Below are 19272 nucleotides of genomic sequence, written 5' to 3'. Positions count from 1 at the left end.
TCCATTTCCAAAAAAAAATGTCAGTGGGATTTTGACAGAGATTGCATTGAATCTATAGATTGCTTTAGGTTGTATTGACATCTTAAAATGATATTAAATCTTTCAGTCATGAACATGGAATATTATTCTGTTTATGTCATCTTTAATTTTTTTCAGCAATGTTTTATAGTCTTCAGTGTATAAGTCTTTTACCTCCTTGATTAAGTTAATTGCTGATTATTTTATTCTGTACGATGCTATTAGAAGTGGAACTGTTTTCTCAATTTCCTTTTGGGATCATTCCCTATCAGTGTATAGAAACACAACTGACTTTTGCATGTTAATTTTACATCCTCCCACTTTGCTGAATTTCTTAGTTGGAACAATTTCTTTTGTGGTATCTTTAGGGTTTCCTACATATAAGATCATGTCATCTATGAAGAGAGAGAATTTTACTTTTTTTCAATTTGAGTGCTTTCACTATTATTTCTTCAAGTACTTTTCCCACTCTGCCCTCTTTCTCTTCTCTTTCTGGGACTCCACTGTTAGATCTTTTGTTATAGGTACCGTGGGTCCCTGAAGCTCTGTTCAATTTTACCTTTTTTAGTCATTTTATCTCTGTTTTTTAGATTGGACAGCTTATACTATTCTATCTTCAAGTTCATTATTGTTTTATCTTTTATATTTTGGGGGTACGCGGGCCTCTCACTGCTGTGGCCTCTCCTGCTGCGGAGCACAGGCTCCGGACGCGCAGGCCCAGCAGCCATGGCTCGCGGGCCCAGCCGCTCTGTGGCATGTGGAATCCTCCCGAACTGGGGCACGAACCCGCGTCCCCTGCATCGGCAGGCGGACTCTCAACCACTGCGCCACCAGGGAAGCCCCAAGTTCATTATTAACTCATTCCTCTATCCATTCTGTTGTTAAGTTCCAGTCTGTATATTTTGGTAATTGTATTTATCAGTTCGTAAATTTCTGTTTGCTGCTTCTTTCTATCTTCTATTTCTTTGCTGAGGTGTTCTGTTTTTCCATTTGTTTTGAGGATGTTTGTAATTGCTTGTTTGAGCACATGTATGATTGGCTTTAAAATCTTTGTCAGATAATTCTAAAATCTGTTATCTTGGAGTTGCAATCTGTCGATTGTCTTTTTCTCCATGAAGATTGAGATCTTCCTTGTTCTTGGTATGATGAGGGATTTTCAGTTGAAACCTGGACACTTTGAGTATTAGGCTGAGATTCTGACTTTCATGTAAACTTTCTGTTTCAGCTGGCTCTCTCCAGTATTGCTCCAGCAGGAGTACGGCAGATGACACCACGCTACTGCCAGGCGGAAGTACAAGTCCAGGTTCCTCACTTGGCTCCTGGTCACTGCCGGGCTTACGCTGTCTGGTAGGTAAATTTCTGCTTGTTTCCTGTAATGTAACTTAATCACTGTGCTTTCATTTTATGATTATTCTCTTAGTTATCTTCTCTTTCTTTGGTTCAGCAGCATACTCTTGAAACTGATATTCTCTGTTTTAAGTCAGTAGGGGACAGTCATAAACATCAGAGGCAGGGACTCTGCCAAACGACGCTTTGAAGGCACTGCTGATGATTGTGGCACGCCACCTCCGCATGCCCCCTTGTCCTCCCCCTCTCCCTCCCATCTGCCCACATGTTCAGGTGATGTTATGCATTTAGACGAGAGCTTTTTAACGTTGAGACCGCGGGCCTATAGAAAGTCCATGGAGAGGCTTCAGGTGGTCCCTAAAACCCCCTTCCCCACCAAATATAAAAAAAAAATGTTGTGCAGTGTGGATACGGGGTGTGGGGCAGGGAGGTGGGATGAATTGGGAGATTGGGATTGACGTATGTGCACTGCCATGTGTAAAACAGATCGCTGGTGGGAACCTGCTGCATAGCACAGGGAGCTCAGCTCGGTGCTCTGTGACGACCTAGATGGGCAGGATGGGGGGGTGGGGTGGGAGGGAGGTCCAAGAGGGAGGGGATATAGGTATACATATAGCTGATTTACTTCACTGTACAGCAGAAACTAACACAACATTGTAAAGCAACTATACCCCAATTTTTTAAAAAAATGTGTGTATGTGCATTTTCTCTGGTGAGTCAGTGGTCCTCACACAGTTCCTAAAAAAGAGCGTGACCAAAGAGGTTAAAAATCATTGTAGCAGATTAAGAAATGGGAGCAATAGACTTGCAGGCTCTAAATCATCCATTTAGAGGGGCTTGAAATCAGGGTGCAGGCTGGAGTAGAGAGAGACCAGCATGTGCTTGGAGCTTTGCCTGCATGAGCTGGAATAGCTAGTAACCATGTGGGTATGAGAGGAGCTGTGCTGGGGACTGGGCCTGAGCTCCCTGTTCAGGTCCAGAAAAAGCTAAAAAGATCCTCAAAGTGTACAATGCTTCAACATAATGAAATGAGAAGAGAAAACACATTACAGTGTAATATAAGAAATTTACATCTAAATAAAAAATGGTTATTGAGGGGGAAGAAGTTGGACTTTTTCCAGCCTGACTTCAGTTAACAAGGCACTACTACCAAAGCAGCTAGCGTAGCCCAGGGTGAGGGAGCTGGCAGCATGCAGAGCTCACAGAAAAGAAGCAGGCTCACTGACAAGACAGGCCAGATGAGAATGGTTGCCCCTGAGGTCCAAGAAGTCAAATTAGTGGCTAACAAAATTCTTCTAAGAAATAAATGGGAAGAAATGAAAATAGATTAGAGACAGGAGAAAGCAAGAGGGAGGTACGGTGAAGGGAGCCCAGGACTGTCCTGTGGCGGCAATCACAAGAATTTCAGCTGAGCCCAGGGGAGATGGGAGCCTAAACCAAATCAGAACTGGGCGAAGAGGATTCCTTTCCTGGAGGAGGCCGGGCCTATTTTAATCTGTACCTAATTTTTGTTTCTGAAGCTTTTCTCATTTTTGTTTCAAACTCAGCCTCTGAAACCCTTATTCAAACTCGTTCATCCCATTATTTCCAGAGTTTCTAAGGAAGAATGTCTGGGGGTGCCAGTCGAAAGAGAATATCAGTTTAAAAAAGGCAAGAATATATCTTCCCTTGCCCCTCTCTGGGTTACCTGAGCCCTGAGAAAGCTCGGGAGGAGAGGTTTTCTGCAGAACGAAACTGCCCTGCTTCTAGACTCACAGGTGCTGTGAACTTGCAAAAAGATGGAGGTGTGCAGCCTGTCCCTCTGTGTGATACTGGGATATACAGTAAGAAATATATACTTGGTCTTCATCCCTATTTCTGGCATTGAGTTCCTAAAACCCTTGGAATTTCCTAAGTGATGAACATGATCAAGGTGTCTTTATTATTTTAATAAGGTGACTTTCAGAAGCACCTAAGGATGGGGGCTGGTTGCTAGGATAACCAACCATAGGATAAGACGGTTGGAACTTTGAGGGGAGGGGAACTGGAGGTTGAATCAATCACCAATGGCCAGTGATTTCATCAATCATGCCTCTGTAGTGACGCCTTCATAAAAACCCACAAGGACAGAGTTTGAAAGCTTCCAGGTTGGTGAACACAGGGAGATTCGTGGAAAGCGGTGAACTCGGAGAGACGCCCTGTGTGCATCTCTTCCATCTGGCTGCTTCTGATTCATAGCCTTTTATAATACACTGGTGATCTAGTAAGTAAAATGTTTCCTGGAATCCTGGGAGCTGCTTTAGCAAATTAATCAAAACCATGGTGGCATCCTTGGCACCTCTAAGCTATAGCCAGTCAGTCTGAAGCCTATGTGACAACCTGGGCTTGTGACTGGCGTCTGAAGTGTGGAAGGCGATCTCGGGGGGCAGTGGGATCTGATGCCATCTCCAGGTAAATGGTGTCAGAACTGAGTTGAACCGTAGGACACCCAGCTGTGTCTGAGAATTGCTTGTTGAAAAACCCTGCCACACATGGGAATTGGGTGAGCAGAACCTTACCCTGCTAGTAAATGGTCAGCATATGTCCTGAGAAGATCTGGTCCACTAGCCACATACGTAGTACATATACATATTAGCTAAAAGAACAGGGCCAGGGTGGTGCTTTTAAAGACCTCTCCTCATTAAAAAATCCATTCATTCAAGTAGGTGTCCTTGATAGAACTTGCTGTGTTCAGGGCATGTGTCTAGGTTTGGTAGCCCCAGGAGATACAAAAGGTATCTTGTGGAATTCCCACTCACCTCCAGGAAATGGAACAGACCCATGTGAACTGCTGGGGAGCAGTTCTATAATATAATTGTTCAACAGGGGAAACACTGTATAACCCCAAACTCCAAACGCAAGTGCTAAAGGGACTGGATAGTGAGGGAGCGATCAGAACAAGGGTTCCTACACAATAATAATCCTTTATACTCTCGAAACACTTGGGACTCAGCCAAACACACCCTTACTTACGCACTACCTTATCTACTTCTAAAATAACTCTATGGGGTAGGTATGATCCTCATTTTTAAAATAAGAAAATTATATTCAGAGGGATTGAGACTTGCTTCAAGTCATAAACGTAGTAAATGACGGGACTGGAACCTGAACTCTGAATCCGAGTGTCTTCGTACTACGTGACACTGCCGGGGCGAACATCTGCTTTCTGGTCGATATCAGAACCCAGGAGACTCCGTGTCTCTTCCAGAGCCAAGCAGGAAGTTTGAGTGGGGCCATGACTAACGCCAGGCCTCACGACAGACGTTCTGATGCTGCTCCGAGGTCTTTCACTTGGCAGCTGTCAGGGTCCATATGTGGGCTTATCTTTGGTACCCGGAGCAGAAGATGCTAAAACAATCACCAAGGGAGGCTTCTGGAGGAAATGAGGCAAGCTCACAAGAAGGACGTGAGGAAGACAGAATGGAACAGGGCACGAAGGGTATAAAAGGGCAGTAAGAGTGTCCCAAGAAGGACTGGTGATCCGCCTGGCCCACAAATATCCCGTAAATCTGTATCTAGACATCAGTGTGGGTTCGTGCATGCTTGTCTTTGCAGCTGAGGGTATGAGATGTCTCCATCGAGAGTCCTGCGTGCAATGGCCATGATAAAGCCTCACGTGAAGAGTAGAAAAGATCCAAATCCCCTCAGATTTCTCTTTCACGTCCTCCTCTGAGTTGGCACCAGGAGCTCAGCGGGATCTGAAGGGGTTTCTACACTGAATCTTACTAGAGAGTCTCAATTGTTTGCTGGGCCAGTCTAGAGCCTCGGATTCCAGCCTGGATCTGATGACTTGTTCACGTGTCTGTCTCCTCCACTAAACTGTGAGGACAACACTGGGCCTTATTCAGATTAACAGAAGCATTTAATCAACACATGTTAGATTAAATCGAACAGACTGGACCTGGCTCTGGTTCAGTGTGACTCAAAGCCTCCTTAGCTCCTTCAGTTTTCAAATGGACACGGAAACGCCCGGCCCACTGGCCTCAGATGGCTGTCAGCTGTCATGAGGGCCAGATCAGTCATGTACATGTGAGCAGTATTAATACTTTCTAGTCCCATGAAACATCAAGGACTAATTTGATCACTTATAAAATGCCTACTTGGAGGTGACCCTGGGTTGGGTCCATGATATACGTGGGAAATTTCCTCCACATTGTTTTCCTGTCAGAACATTCACAGAGTAGACCCTCAGTGAGTCTTTTCTGCCCAACTGATTTGACTGTTTGACAACCATTAAGCCAGACCAGAAAAGGAAAGTTCTCCTGAGACCGCAGGAGCCTTCCAGTGTTCTTCCATCAGTCTGGTAACGACGTCAGACAAGGCAAAGAGAACAGGAAGCGCTGGCCACCTTCAGCCATCCTAGTGTTCTCCCTGTTGACCGCGGGCTGATTTCAGTTAGAGACCAGGAAAAGGCAACAGGGCTAGCAATCAACAGAAACCAGCATTAGGGAATCTCACTTGTAAGAATCCCTTAGGCATCTGTTATTTTTCCCATCTGAATGTGGATCAGCCAGCCCCTAGACACTCCCTGAGAGATCCTGATTCAGGGCCCGGGTCTCTCCACCCTTCTGCGGACAAGGGCATCGTGGCCCAGAGGACCTGGGAAAGTGCCAGGTGCTGCCCATGAAAGCCCACACACCAGCTCTCCATAGCCGCCACCAGTGCCTGGACCAGACAAGCACCTGAGTTCCGCCTTTGGAAGCCATGGTTTGGGTGAGGGGGTGCTCTGCCAGGCTGGAAAGGCCAAGACAGCAGAGAGCCCTGGGCCCTGGTGGCAGAGGAGACTCATTGAGAGGGTGAGGACAGGCATCACACTTTTTTTTTTTTTTTTTGCGATATGTGGGCCTCTCACTGTTGCGGCCTCTCCCGTTGCGGAGCACAGGCTCCGGACGCGCAGGCTTAGCGGCCATGGCTCACGGGCCCAGCCGCTCCGCGGCATGTGGGATCTTCCCGGACCGGGGCACGAACCCGTGTCCCCTGCATCGGCAGGCAGTCTCTCAACCACTGCGCCACCAGGGAGGCCCAAAATTCACTCTTTAACACTGCATTCCAACACGGACCCAGTTCTCCCCCTTGAGTTTCTCCGCACTTGTTGCTAGCACTGTATTGACCTCTCGCCCTCGCTCCCTTCCTCCCTTCTTCCAACAGTGGATACTTGCTAAGTCCCAGACCTCGCAGCCTCCTGGGGGGCGGGGCAGCAGGTATTCCTGCTGCCCTGTGATGAGTGCTCAGCTGACAGAGTGAGCGGAGTTGTAGGGGGGCAGGGAGGACACAACATTCCAGCTGGGCCTTAAAGGGTCATTAGAGTTCTGCCAGGCCCAGGGGCTGGGGTCGGGGGAGGGCATATAAGGCAAAGGAGACAGCTTGGAAAGGACCATGCCTGGGCAACGGTGAGCGGCTCAGTGTACACCAGCTGGTGTGTGTGTGTGTAGGTGGGCGGGGGGGAGGCTGGAGGTGACGAGGCTGCAAAGGTGGTCTGCAGACAGGTGGTCAAGGGGTTAGGAATGTGGATTCTGTTCTGTGGGTGGGGAGGCATGGACAAGGGTGGCCTGTCCACGGTGGAGAAGGGCACAGGCGCAGTGGTGTCTGAGGCCAGTTTGCACCAGTTAGTAGGAATTGATTGTTAAATTTTACTGATTCTTGTGAACTGGTTGATTTGACATTGGGAGTTTAAAATCAGCAACGGTGGGCATGTTTATACCAAAGACATCAGCAAACATCACAAATCTTTTTTTTTTTTGAAGCTGGTTTTTAACATTTATGGGTACGTAAACATTTATGGGTACGCGTGTGTGTACATATGTGTGCTTGCACATGTGCATACACACACGTGTGTAGAGTTCCTAGAAATCACAAGGAAGAGGTCTAGCAACAACCAGGAAAAGGTATTCCAGGCAGACCTACATGCGATCTTGGCACACTCACCAGCCTCAGATTCTTCATCGCTTGGGGAAACATGCCTTGATGTAACTGCAATTTGCCAACTTTCATTACCTGCACGCCTCTGACGGGATGGTTTCCTGGGAAAAAAATCCTGGAAGAAAACAAATGGCAAACAGTGTCAGTAGCTCTCACTGGTGCAGTCAGCACAGTCAGGAGACTATGAAAGTGGGAGCAAATGCTGGGTGTGAATGTCAGTGAGCCACTGAGAAGAATCAGCTCTGCAGCCGGGAGAACGTGATACCGAGGGAAGAAGCACACTATTGGTCTTCTGTTCCCCAGAATGCCTTTTGCATTGGGGAAAAAAATGACAGGACTGGAATACCTCTCTAATAAACACTAAAAGAAGAGAATCTGGACCTCTGCGTTTATATTTGGCAGGGGGTGTAGGGACCAGGTGCCAATCTTATCCTCCAACCTCCCCCGTGAAGCTCCAACACCCAGGATAGCCTTGGACCAGAAGCTGGCCTCTCAGTGTATAATTGTTAAGTAAATGAATTTTCATTTACTTTCAGGATTCCCCATATAGAAACGCCCACACGCTCCTTTTAACTGCAAAGCTCCCTGAGTCTCAGTGCAGAGTCCATCATTCATCACAGAGTCCACCTTTCTTACAGGCCCCGTGTATTTATTCTGTCATCACTGGACTCTGTTTTTTTGTTTTTAACATCTTTATTGGAGTATAATTGATTTACAACATTGTGTTAGTTTCTGCTGTATAACAAATTGAATCAGTTATGCGTATACATATATCCCCATATCTCCTCCCTCTTGCGTCTCCCTCCCACCCTCCCTATCCCACCCCTCTAGGTGGTCACAAAGCACCGAGCTGATCTCCCTGTGCTATGCAGCTGCTTCCCACTAGCTATGTATTTTACATTTGGTAGTGTATATATGTCCATGCCACTCTCTCACTTCGTCCCAGCTTACCCTTCCCCCTCCCCCTGTCCTCAAGTCCATTCTGTATGTCTGCGTCTTTATTCCTGTCCTGCCCTTAGGTTCTTCGGAACCATTTTTTTTTTTTTTTAGATTCCATATATATATATCACTGGACTCTTTGGATTCAGACACCCCATCTGTGTTTGCTACCGTGTTGCATGTAGGAACTCTGTACATACTTGACCTCTTTCATACACAACAGAATAGAACAGGGTGTTGCAGTGGACCGAAGAATGAAAACCCAGGACTATGTTTCAGACCCAGTGTTATTTCAACTCGATTCAACAAGAATGTATTATGTTAGATTCAACAAAATGTGTACAGTTTGGCCCCTTCTGCCCCCCACATCCTCTAGCCTGATAAGTCTCCTGACCTCCGGCTGTATGTGCAAGATCGATCCTGAGGCCGGGGGACATACTATACTGTATATATATGATCTTTTCCCTCAAGGCCCAATAATCCCATGAGACACAAGGCAAACATTCATACCACAGTTTAAAAATATCACAGAATAGAGCATGATTTAGTGTCCCGATGAAGCCTATGTTAATTAGTAGATGGCAATGCTCAGTTCAAGTGTGTGGAATGAACTGAGAAAATGATACAGGAGTTATGAAAAGGAGAGTTATGATGATTGGTTGGACCAGGGAAGGTTTCTTGGAAGAGGGTAAGAGGACTTAACCTGGCTCCCCAGGATCTGAGAAGGTTTGTCTGGGTGGGGAGAACGGAAACACATCCAAACTGTTGCATGGCACGAGCGAGGGTGCATTCCAGATGCTTCCCATCCAGAGAACATAGGTGCTTGCCTGTAGGCCCGAGTCATGGCTTATACGGGGCTTACCATGTGCCAAGCACTGTTCTGCTTTTCATTTATGAACTAGTCATGGAACCCACATTTAGGCTCTACTGTGTAATAGAGATGAGGTAGCTTTATCAGGAGAGACATGTATGTTCTCTGATTAGTATACTATCTTCAAACCATTCCCTCTCCCTGAACCTCAACTCTTCCCCACGTGAAATGTGATATAGAAACTTTTTTCATTCAGGCTCTTAAAGAAGCAGAAAGCAGTACCTCAGAGAGAGGTATTTAAATTAATAGAAGGTCGGCCATGCTTCTCTTAAAGAACTGAAAAGGGAGGGGAGGGGGGAAACAAAGGGGACACCTGGGTCCTGGATTTTCCGTCGTCTTCTGAGCATGCCAAGAGATCAGTCACTTCACCTCTCCCCCTTACAAAATGAACATCATTATCTACTTGTGTGGAAAAGATTTTAAGATTCCCCAGACAAAAGGCTTAAATATAGGACGCCACTGCCCTGTACTTAATTGCCTTGGACACTTTCCTTGAAAAACACACCTGCATTTGGAACTTTATTTTATTGCTGTGAATGTGGCATAATTAAATTTAAAGGCCAAAATGTAATTTCATACTAATAATCATTCCATTAAGTGGATGTCTGTCACATCAGTTAGCAGAAGGAAAGAAAATCTTTGGTTCTATGGTGGCAGAGAAAGTGGTGCATAATTACTCCATGAAAGGTACTTGCTCCGGTTGCTTAAAGATATTAAAAAATGAAGTGGAGTTTAATCAGGAGAGGATGAGGAAGTGTCTGGGAGGGGGACTTCCACATAAATATTTACGGAGCAGCCTAACAGCTCTGGCAGGGGTGCTGAGTGTGTGCCTGGGTTGTTTCTGAAGGCCTCCCAGCTGACATATGGAATAAGCATCATGATTACTTGCTGGAATAGCACCCCAAGGAAAACCGGTGAAGCTCACTCCTGCTGGGAGAAGTTCTCTACCCAGGGCGTGGGCTTTCATCAACTTTACCGTGTGTGACAGTGATGAGAGGAGGCCTGCAAGAGGTCTTCAATCACAGACTGTCAGGAATCAAGGCCAGGCTGAGAGCCTGAACCAGAGAAGGAATCAGGGATGCCTGAGGACTGCAAGGACTAAAACAGGAGTCTGAGTGGGAAGGTGTAGTAGCTAGGAGAGGCCAGGTACTGGGCCCAGTGCATACAGGATGCAGGAAGCCCACGGTGAGTCCCTGCCCTTGCTTAGGATACAGTCTGATTGCAGATGTGAAGTAAGTTGAGTTATGATACAGAGAGGATTATGAGAGCTGCCAGACCACGGCACAGACAATGGGTGCTCCAGAAGCAGTGGAGACCACAGTGATCAGGGAGATTCCTTGGAGCAGCAGAGCTTGAGCTGGTTCAGACTGGAAGAGGCGATGGGCTGCTAGGACAGCATGTGGAGCATGGGAAGGGCGGGTAGCTCTGGCAATGGTACAGGAGGCTGGAGACAAAGGGCCAGTGAATGCATGATCTGACCGGCAGCGAAGGAGAGCGGGAGAGGAGGTGCACCTGAGGCCAGGCTGTGCAGAGGCATCCATGCCCAGCTAGGAGGTTCAGACTTTGCTTGCAGGCAGCTGGGCCCTACAGAGGGGCTGAGGGTGTTTCACCAGAATAGGAAACAGGATAAATTGGAAAAGAGACTCTAGAGGCAGAGAGACCTGAGTCAAGATGTGGTATTGAGAACAGAAAAGAAGGATCTGATGCAAAAAATGGCCTACAGCTGATTCAACAGGACCTGGAGACTTGCTGGGGTCTGGCAGTCAGAGCTGACTCCAAGATTCAGAAATTGAAATGCCGCCACAAAAAACATAAGCAAACTATGTAATAACAAAATCATTCAGCAAGGCATTCTACTTGTTTGGGTGTTACAAATTTTCTTTTCATGGGTACGGTGCTAACAATCACATGGTCCAGGATGCTGGGCCTAGAATGGAAAAAGTGCCCTTGGTGTTTCTGAGGTGAATAAGTGTATAGGAAGAAGGTGTTTAAACAAGCAGAGAAAAGCAGCAGCACACATGCTAGTTTAATTCAGACCCATAAGCACCAGGATCTTGCTGCCATATTCTACAAGGAGGCTGAGGGTCAGGGAACTGGAATGTCTCAAGTTAAAAGAGGGTAGAGAAAAACATGGCAGGACCTATGTTGGCAGGACCCATGTTGTTGGTCTTGCTGAGGTTTTTCCACATGATGCAATTACCAATCACATTGCTTCATTACAGGTAGAGTTTTGACATTTATATGACAGGAAAAACCATTTATTGTTAGGGTTATTTTTTAGAACTGATAAAATACATCACTGAATTTAAAACAAGAGCTTAACTTGACTCTATAAACTGTATTTTAGAGTAACCAAATAGCTATAATGTATGAATTTTAGCTGATAAATGTGAATTTTAGCTGATTAATGTGAAATCTAATTCTAATGATGGAATTAGAAAAATCAGCATTTTGCAACTCTTGAAGAATCCACGAAAAAAGTATCACTAGATGAAATCAGCAGATCAAAGAATGATGGAAAATTTTTAAATGGATAATTCAGGTTGTTGCCATCTGAACCCACTGATCAGTCTTAGCATCACTAAAGTGGGACAGCCAGATATTACATGCTACCTGATATGATGCAATAAGAAGGATTTTACACCACCTATAAAGGATCCTTGCCAAACAACAAAAACAGAAACAAAGAAACTAAATTTAATCAAGCCCATAAAGTTAAATTCCATTTCATAGGAAAAACAAGTGGTAGAGGAACAAATAAAAGCAACCAGCTAAATTAGAGATACGGGAAATTCTACAGGACCTTCACCCAGGATCTTCAACAGGTCAATGGCGTGAAAAGAAAAAGATGGCAGGGGAGGAGAACACTCTAGATTAAAAGAGACTTAAGAGATACAACAGTCAAATGTAATTTGCAGACCTTTTGCTTCTTAAAACAACTGTAAAAAGACATTTCTGATTCAATCTAGGAAATTTGAACATGAAATGGCATTGTGGGTAAGAAAATGTCCACATTTTTCAGAGATACAAACTGAAGTATGCATGGATAAAATGATGTAATGACTGAGTTTTGATTTAAATTTCTTCAGCGTAATTTCTCTTTCCAGCAATGGTGGGTTACCTTGTTTCAGACCAAACCCTGTGCTAAGAACAAGAAACGTTAGACAAAATATTTATAAAATTCTGTTTGGGGCTTCCCTGGTGGCGTAGTGGTTGAGAATCTGCCTGCTAATGCAGGGGACACGGGTTCGAGCCCTGGTCTGGGAGGATCCCACATGCCGCGGAGCAACTAGGCCCATGAGCCACAACTACTGAGCCTGCTCATCTGGAGCCTATGCTCCGCAACAAGAGAGGCTGCGATAGTGAGAGGCCTGCGCACCGCGATGAAGAGTGGCCCCTGCTTGCTCCAACTAGAGAAAGCCCTCGCACAGAAACGAAGACGCAACACAGCAAAAATAAATTAATAAACTCCTACCCCCAACATCTTCTTTAAAAAAAAAGAAATCTGTTTGAAGGTGTCAAAGAATCACAGAGGGACAGGGGTCTGGATGTGGCAAAATGGCAGAAAGAGCAGAAGCTCAAGTAGTGATTCTTACATTTGTTGCTGCTTTTCCCTTTGCTGATTTGAAAGTAGAGGCAGATAAGCTAAACAGCTGAGCAGAAGTTTTGGCAGTCTCAAGGATATGGAGACACAGAACTTGGAGTTCAGGGCTTAGCAAAGATGAGAAGGAGCTCCAGTAAACATCCCCAACTTTCATTTGTGAGCCCCACCAAAGGGCTACAATCCAGGAATAGTGGTAAGCCGTAAACAGACTGGCCCTCCCAAAGACTGAATCATTTCAAACCCTGACTGGAGTAAGGTGATCTGTTTCTACCCTTACTGCCAAAAGCAAAAGTAAATTCTCTCTGAAGGAAGATAACATAATCCTGAATCTCAATTATCTCTCTAATTTTTCTATACAATGTCCTGCATTCAGTAAACTTATAATCAGGCATACAAAAAGATAAGAACTGTCTGAAAACCAAGAGAAAAACATAGACAATGAAACAAACCTACAGGTTTGCAGATATTGAGGCTCTAATAAATCAATTAAGAAACAATTATAAAAAGTATGTTTGCAAACTTAATAATAGAAAAGAACTTTAGCAGAAAATTGAAATTATATAAAACATAACCAATGAAAATTCTAGAACTGAAAAATAGAAAACTGAAATTAAGATCTCAGTAGTTTAACATCAGACTTATCACAGCCAAGGAAAGAATTAGAGAACTGGAAGGCAGGTCAAAAGAATATATCAGTTGCAAAAGAAAGAGAGATGAGGAAATGGAAAATAAAGGGGAACACAGGTCTCATATAGGTAAACTGGAATCTCAAATGAGAGATGGGAGAGGATGGCGGAAGCAATATCTAAAGCCATAATGGCTGAGAATTTTCAGAAGTAATGAAAGCTAAGAACTGCAAAAAGAATAAAATAATTCAAATAAGGGGAAAAGAGGGGGAAGTAAGGTGAGAGATAAACTAAGTGTTGCAAAATCTTGATAATTATTGAAACTGGGTAATAGATATATGAAGGTTCATTATATTATTCTATTTTTGTGTATGTTTGAAATTTTTCATAATTAAAAAAGCAGGACACTGGGTTTTACTTTTTCACCTTCTGAAGTTATGGACTCTGGTAGATAACTGCCCCAAGTTTCAGAAGATTTTGGAATTTTACTTAATTCTAAGTCTTATATAGAAATGAAATGATACACACAATGAGTGGCATACAGTGGCCTTCCACACTGTCAAGACATCAGATCGACACTACTTGATAGCTAGAAGAACAGCAGATGTAATAGCAGCTCACACTCAGCATTAACAAGCTTTGCTCTAGGTCTTAAGTGTAGAAACTCATTGTCAAACACCATGGGTAACTGAGACAAGGAAGCATGAAAAGGCAGATAGAGTCATAGGATGTTCCTTAGGGTCTTTCTGAGTTAAACCAGCTGCTGTATGGAAGTTAGTTATGCCTTTGTGGTAGGGTAGCTTTATTTGTAATATGATACATTTTTGTTGTTGTTAGTTAAAAAAAAAAAAAGATCCTAACATTGGGAAACCAAACCAAAGAAAAAAGGACAGACTATACTGGGAACTTCAGAACAAGGAGAACTATTTCTTACCATTTCTTAATTAATTCACACAGTCTGGAGAGGTGCTGCTCTCCAAGTGGGGTGATGAAGCCTTACTTCTCCATTACCTCTACAGCTTGGTTCTGTTGGTGACAGGAGGATCAGGGCCATGAATTCTCACTTGTTTCCAAAAGAAAAAGGTCCTGGCTTCCAGCCTAGATTGAACCCTCACCTCTTGCTCCATCTGTGACATGTGCTGTCAGCCCCACAGCATTGAGAAAGATGGCTCTGCCACCCCCCCACCACCTCCTGCCACCTGAGTATAGGAAAATAAATTCATAGTGCTTCTTACAATCCCACCACACATCACAATGGGATTTTACAGTGTTACACTGAGACTTTGTCTCAATGCAATGAGATTTTTCTTGGGTTCATTTTTATGCCATAAAATGAGTAAGCAGGATCATTTCCTTACACAAAGAATGCATTTCTGCCTCTCTTAATTTCCACCAAATAGGTCCTTCACTCACAAGGCAGAGCTTTCTTACGCTCAGAAGTTTGACAATTTATAATTATTTGTATATGATCCATTGTTCGAAAGAATCTCTAAATCAGATAATAAGTACAAGAGAGCTTTTTGTTTATTTTAAATGCTCACGTAATTCAGCCTCTGGAGCAGAGGTTTTATGGTAGATAAATTAGAATGAGGGAGTTTGAGAAGATTTGGATTTAAGACCTGGTTCTTCCAAGCAGTTAGCAGAGTGACCACTTCACATCACAATTAACCTGATGGTAAGAAAACAGATGGGAGAACATTTGGGACTGTCAATCACATATAAACACAAACTAGTATTATTAAGTTTCCAGGGATAGTGGATGTAAGGTAATTAGTTGCAACGCACTTTTACATCCATATTGAGATAAACAATGGGAAAAAAAATCACTCAATTTTGTTGCAAAGTGTAAAAAGATAGCCTAATAGCACCAAAATAGTTATATTCCAACAGCCAAAAGACCCACCTGGATCACCTGTATGTTTGCCTGTTTCTTTTTAAATGCAAGTTGAATACGTAGCAACACAAAGAGAAGCCTGGTGGGGTCTGGAGAAAGAAGATACTGGCTGAGTAGCCAGGAGCTGCCTCCTTAAGGAAAGACTTATGATGCAGATAGGGTTGTGTCCAATTTTGAACCTAAAAGTTTGAGTTTTAGCTTTCTTTTTAGAAAAATGAACAGAGAAGACATTGCCCATACGTATAACTTTCAACTTAGGTGTGCTTAGTTTCATTTAATGCGGATTTGTGCTCAAATTTCCTCATGCTCTTTCCAGACCTGCTCATGTGCTGCCTGGCCCACTGGCAGTTTGGCTAACAGCAGGGAGACATCATAGGCCAGTCCATGCGGTTGGCCTTGTATGCAGCACAGTGGAAAGAACTGGTCAGAATCTTCCAGGCAGGCAGGATGGTACTCCACTGTATGCAAATAGTCCTTTTTAATACTCATAATGGTGAGAGTACTGTCCTTTGTCTGGCTTTTGCCTGTCTCATATCTTACAGCACTTTTTTCTTAGGGTATGGAATATTTAATACTATTTTGAAATATTTCAAAAAGGCCAGCCAGTATGACTGAATTATACTGTAACTATAATTTAGTTATTAAGTCCTTGGGAAAAAAATGGCAGTGAGATTTTCATTAGAAAAGTTCCACTTGGGGATTTCCCTGGTGGTCCAGTGGGTAAGACTCCACGCTCCCAATGCAGGGGGCCTGGGTTTGATCCCTGGTCAGGGAACTAGATCCCACATGCATGCCGCAACTAAGAGTCCACGTGCTGCAACTAAGAAGTCCGCCTGCCGCCACTAAAAGATCCTGCATGCTGCAACAACGATCCTGCACACAGCAACTAAGACTTGGCACAGACAAAATAAATAAAAATAAATAATAAAGTTTTAAAAAGTTTCTACCTTAAAAAAAAGAAAGAAAAGTTCCACTTGTCCTGTACAAGGTCTATCTGTCCACTTATATGGGCAATAAAAGACACCTCTGAAGTTCTGGATAGGTACTCTAAATCCCCTAAATATCTGAATACACAGATGATCATATCACTCTGAGATCATTTCCCAAAAAGAAGCCCTTGAGTAGAAATTTTAAAATTTATTTTCATAAATTATTTATTCATTTGGGCCTGTTCAGATTTATGAAAACTGTTTTAATGCTGTTTCTGGTAATATGGCAAGCTTAATAGCCATATTGATTATCTCACTGAAAACAATGTAAAATGATAGATAAATATTTTTAAAAGTAATAACGTGCTGGCAAGATAGTAAAGAACTGTCAGGCCAAAATCTAAATGAAGAGGTACCCTTGAGAAGTAAGCAGGATTACAAAACCACTGCTATATTGGTGTGCTGAAACCTCTGGCTTCATCTGCTTTTTGGAGCTTGCGGGGCAGAAGAGCAAGCTCAGTGTCTACCCAATGGTGAATGGTCTAATAGGGAAGCTTCCCCTCTTTCCAATCATGGGAGACAGATTATATTCAAAAGAGTCACAGTAAGGCTGACAGTGAAAGCCAGAAGCCAGTAGAATGATACCTTCAATGTGCCTAGGAAAAATTATTCCTAGTCTAGTATTCTATAGCCTCAAAAATATCTTTCAAGAATCAAGATGGAGAGGTAAAGGTTCAAGGTTACTTTTAGAGGTGATGAAAATGTTCTAGAATTGACTGTGTGGATGGTTGCACATATCTTTGAACATAATAAAAAAACAATGAATTGTACACTTTAAATGGGTAAATTGTATGGTAAGTGAATTAATTACATCTCAACAAAACTTTAACAAAAAGAATGAGACATTAGCACCCATAAAATGAAATACTTAGGTATAAATCTAGCAAAATATATAGAAGATCTATATAAGGAAAACTATAAAACTCTGATGAACAAAATCAGAATAAATGGAAAGATATTCCATGTTCACTGATAGGAAGAGTCAATATTGTCTAAATGTCAGTTCTTCCCATCTTGATCTATAGATTCAATGCAATCCCAATCAAAACTCTAGCAAGATATTTTGTGGATGTCAACAAACTGATTCTAAAGTTTTATGGAGAGGCAAAAGACCCAGAATAGCTAGCACAATACTGAAGGAGAAGATTAAAACTGGAGGACTGACACTACCGAACTTCAAGACTTAATGTAAAGCTACAGTAATCAAGACAGTGTGGTACTGTATTTGTGAAAGAAAAGACAAAATGGATCAATGGAACAGAATAGACCCACATAAATACAGTCAACTGATCTTTGACCAAGAAGCAAAGGCAATACAATGGAACAAAGGCAGGTTTTTTTTTTTTAACAAATGTTTCCGGAACAACTGGACATCCATATGCCCCCCCAAAAAAAGAATCTAGACACAGATCTTAACACCCTTCACAAAAAAGAATTCAAAATTGATCTTGGGTGTGGTGGTGCCTTTTTAGTTACAACAACAAAAACATGATCCATGAAAGAAATAATTGAGAAGCTGAACTTCATTAAATAAAAAAAACTTCTGCTCTGTAAGACAATGTCAAGAGAATGGGAAGATAAACCACAGACTGGGAGAAAATATTTGCAAAAGACACATCTGATAGAGGGTTGTTACCCTAAATATACAAAGAACTCTTAAAATGCAACAATAGGAAAAAAACCAATTTAAAAAATGGGCCAAAAACCTGAACAGACATCTTACCAAAGAAGATACACAGATGGCAATTAAGGATATGAAAAGATGCCCCACATTATATGTCATCAGGGAAATGCAAACTAAAATAACAATGACATATCAGTATACATCTATTAGAATAGCCAGAACACTGACAACACTAAATGCTGGCGAGGATGTGGAACAACAGTTCTCATTCATTGCTAGTGGGAATGCAAAAGGGTACAGCCACTTTGGAAGAGTTTGGTGGTTTCTTGCAAAACTAAACATGCTAAACAGACTAAACCACAGTACCCAGGAATGGTGTGCCTTGGTATTTACCCAAAGGAGTTGAAAACTTAACATCCACACAAAAACCTACACATGGATATTTATAGCAGCTTTGTTCACAACTGCCCAAACTTGAAAGCAACAAAAGTGTCCTTCAGTAGGTGAATGGATAAATAAACTATGGTATATCCAGACAATGGAATATTATCCAGTGCTAAAAAGAAATGACCTATCAAGCTATGAAAAGACATGGAGGAACCTTAAGTGTATAATACTAAGTGAAAGAAGCCAATCTGAAAGGGCTACATTCCAACTCTATGACATTCTGGAAAAGGCAAAACTATGGAGACAATAAAAAGATCAGTGGTTCCCAGGAGTTTAGAGGTGAAGGAGGGATGAAGAGGCAGAGCACAGAGGATTTTTCAGGGCAGTGAAATACTCTATATGATACCATAATGATACATACATGTCATTATACATTTGTCCAAACCCATAAAATGTACACCACCAAGAGTGAACCCTAATGTAAACTATGGACTTTGGGCTACTGTGATGTGTCACTATAGGTTCGTCAATGTAACAAATGTCCCACTCTGATGGGGAATGTTGATGATGAGCAAGGCTATGCATGTATGGGGTAGGGAGTATATGGGAAATCTCAGTACATTCCACTCAATTTTGCTGTGAACATAAAACTGTTTTTTAAAAAACTAAGCCTTAATTTATAAAAAGGAATGAGGTTGAAATAAAGACATTTTTGGACAAAGAAAAATTGTGTATTTGTCACCTCAGATCTCAACAAAAGGAATTTCTAATTATGTACTTCTGGTAGAAGGAAGGTGAGCCAAGATGGGAAGTCTAAGGGCAAGAAGGACTGAAGAATAAAGAGAATGCTTACATGGGTTAATCTACGAACACTGACAAACAAAACAATTTTAGAGGGTTAAAAATATGGTAAAAATAAAAAATACAGTAAGCACACCATATATGTCAGTAGGGAAGAAAACAGGATTCAAGAATTCTAAAGTCCTTCTAAATCCAGGAAGAACCTACAGTGATTACATGCATATTTACCTTATAT

At 42.7% G+C, this 19272-nt stretch overlaps 1 protein-coding gene across 3 annotated transcripts in view; it reads right to left on the bottom strand.

Annotated features, from left to right (window-relative positions):
- SMYD3 (SET and MYND domain containing 3) overlaps window positions 1-19272 on the bottom strand; it is a 722658-nt gene that overhangs the window by 11104 nt on the left and 692282 nt on the right. For all 3 annotated transcript variants that reach the window (XM_060128412.1, XM_060128421.1, XM_060128431.1), the window contains one exon: window positions 7309-7417. In XM_060128412.1, the coding sequence (XP_059984395.1) occupies window positions 7309-7417 (109 nt within the window). The remainder of the gene's footprint in view (window positions 1-7308; window positions 7418-19272) is intronic.

The sequence above is a fragment of the Lagenorhynchus albirostris genome, chromosome 2, assembly GCF_949774975.1.
Source record: "Lagenorhynchus albirostris chromosome 2, mLagAlb1.1, whole genome shotgun sequence".
Lineage (NCBI taxonomy): Eukaryota > Metazoa > Chordata > Mammalia > Artiodactyla > Delphinidae > Lagenorhynchus > Lagenorhynchus albirostris.
Note: the sequence above shows the minus strand (reverse complement) of the source record. Positions and strands in the feature narration are given on the sequence as shown.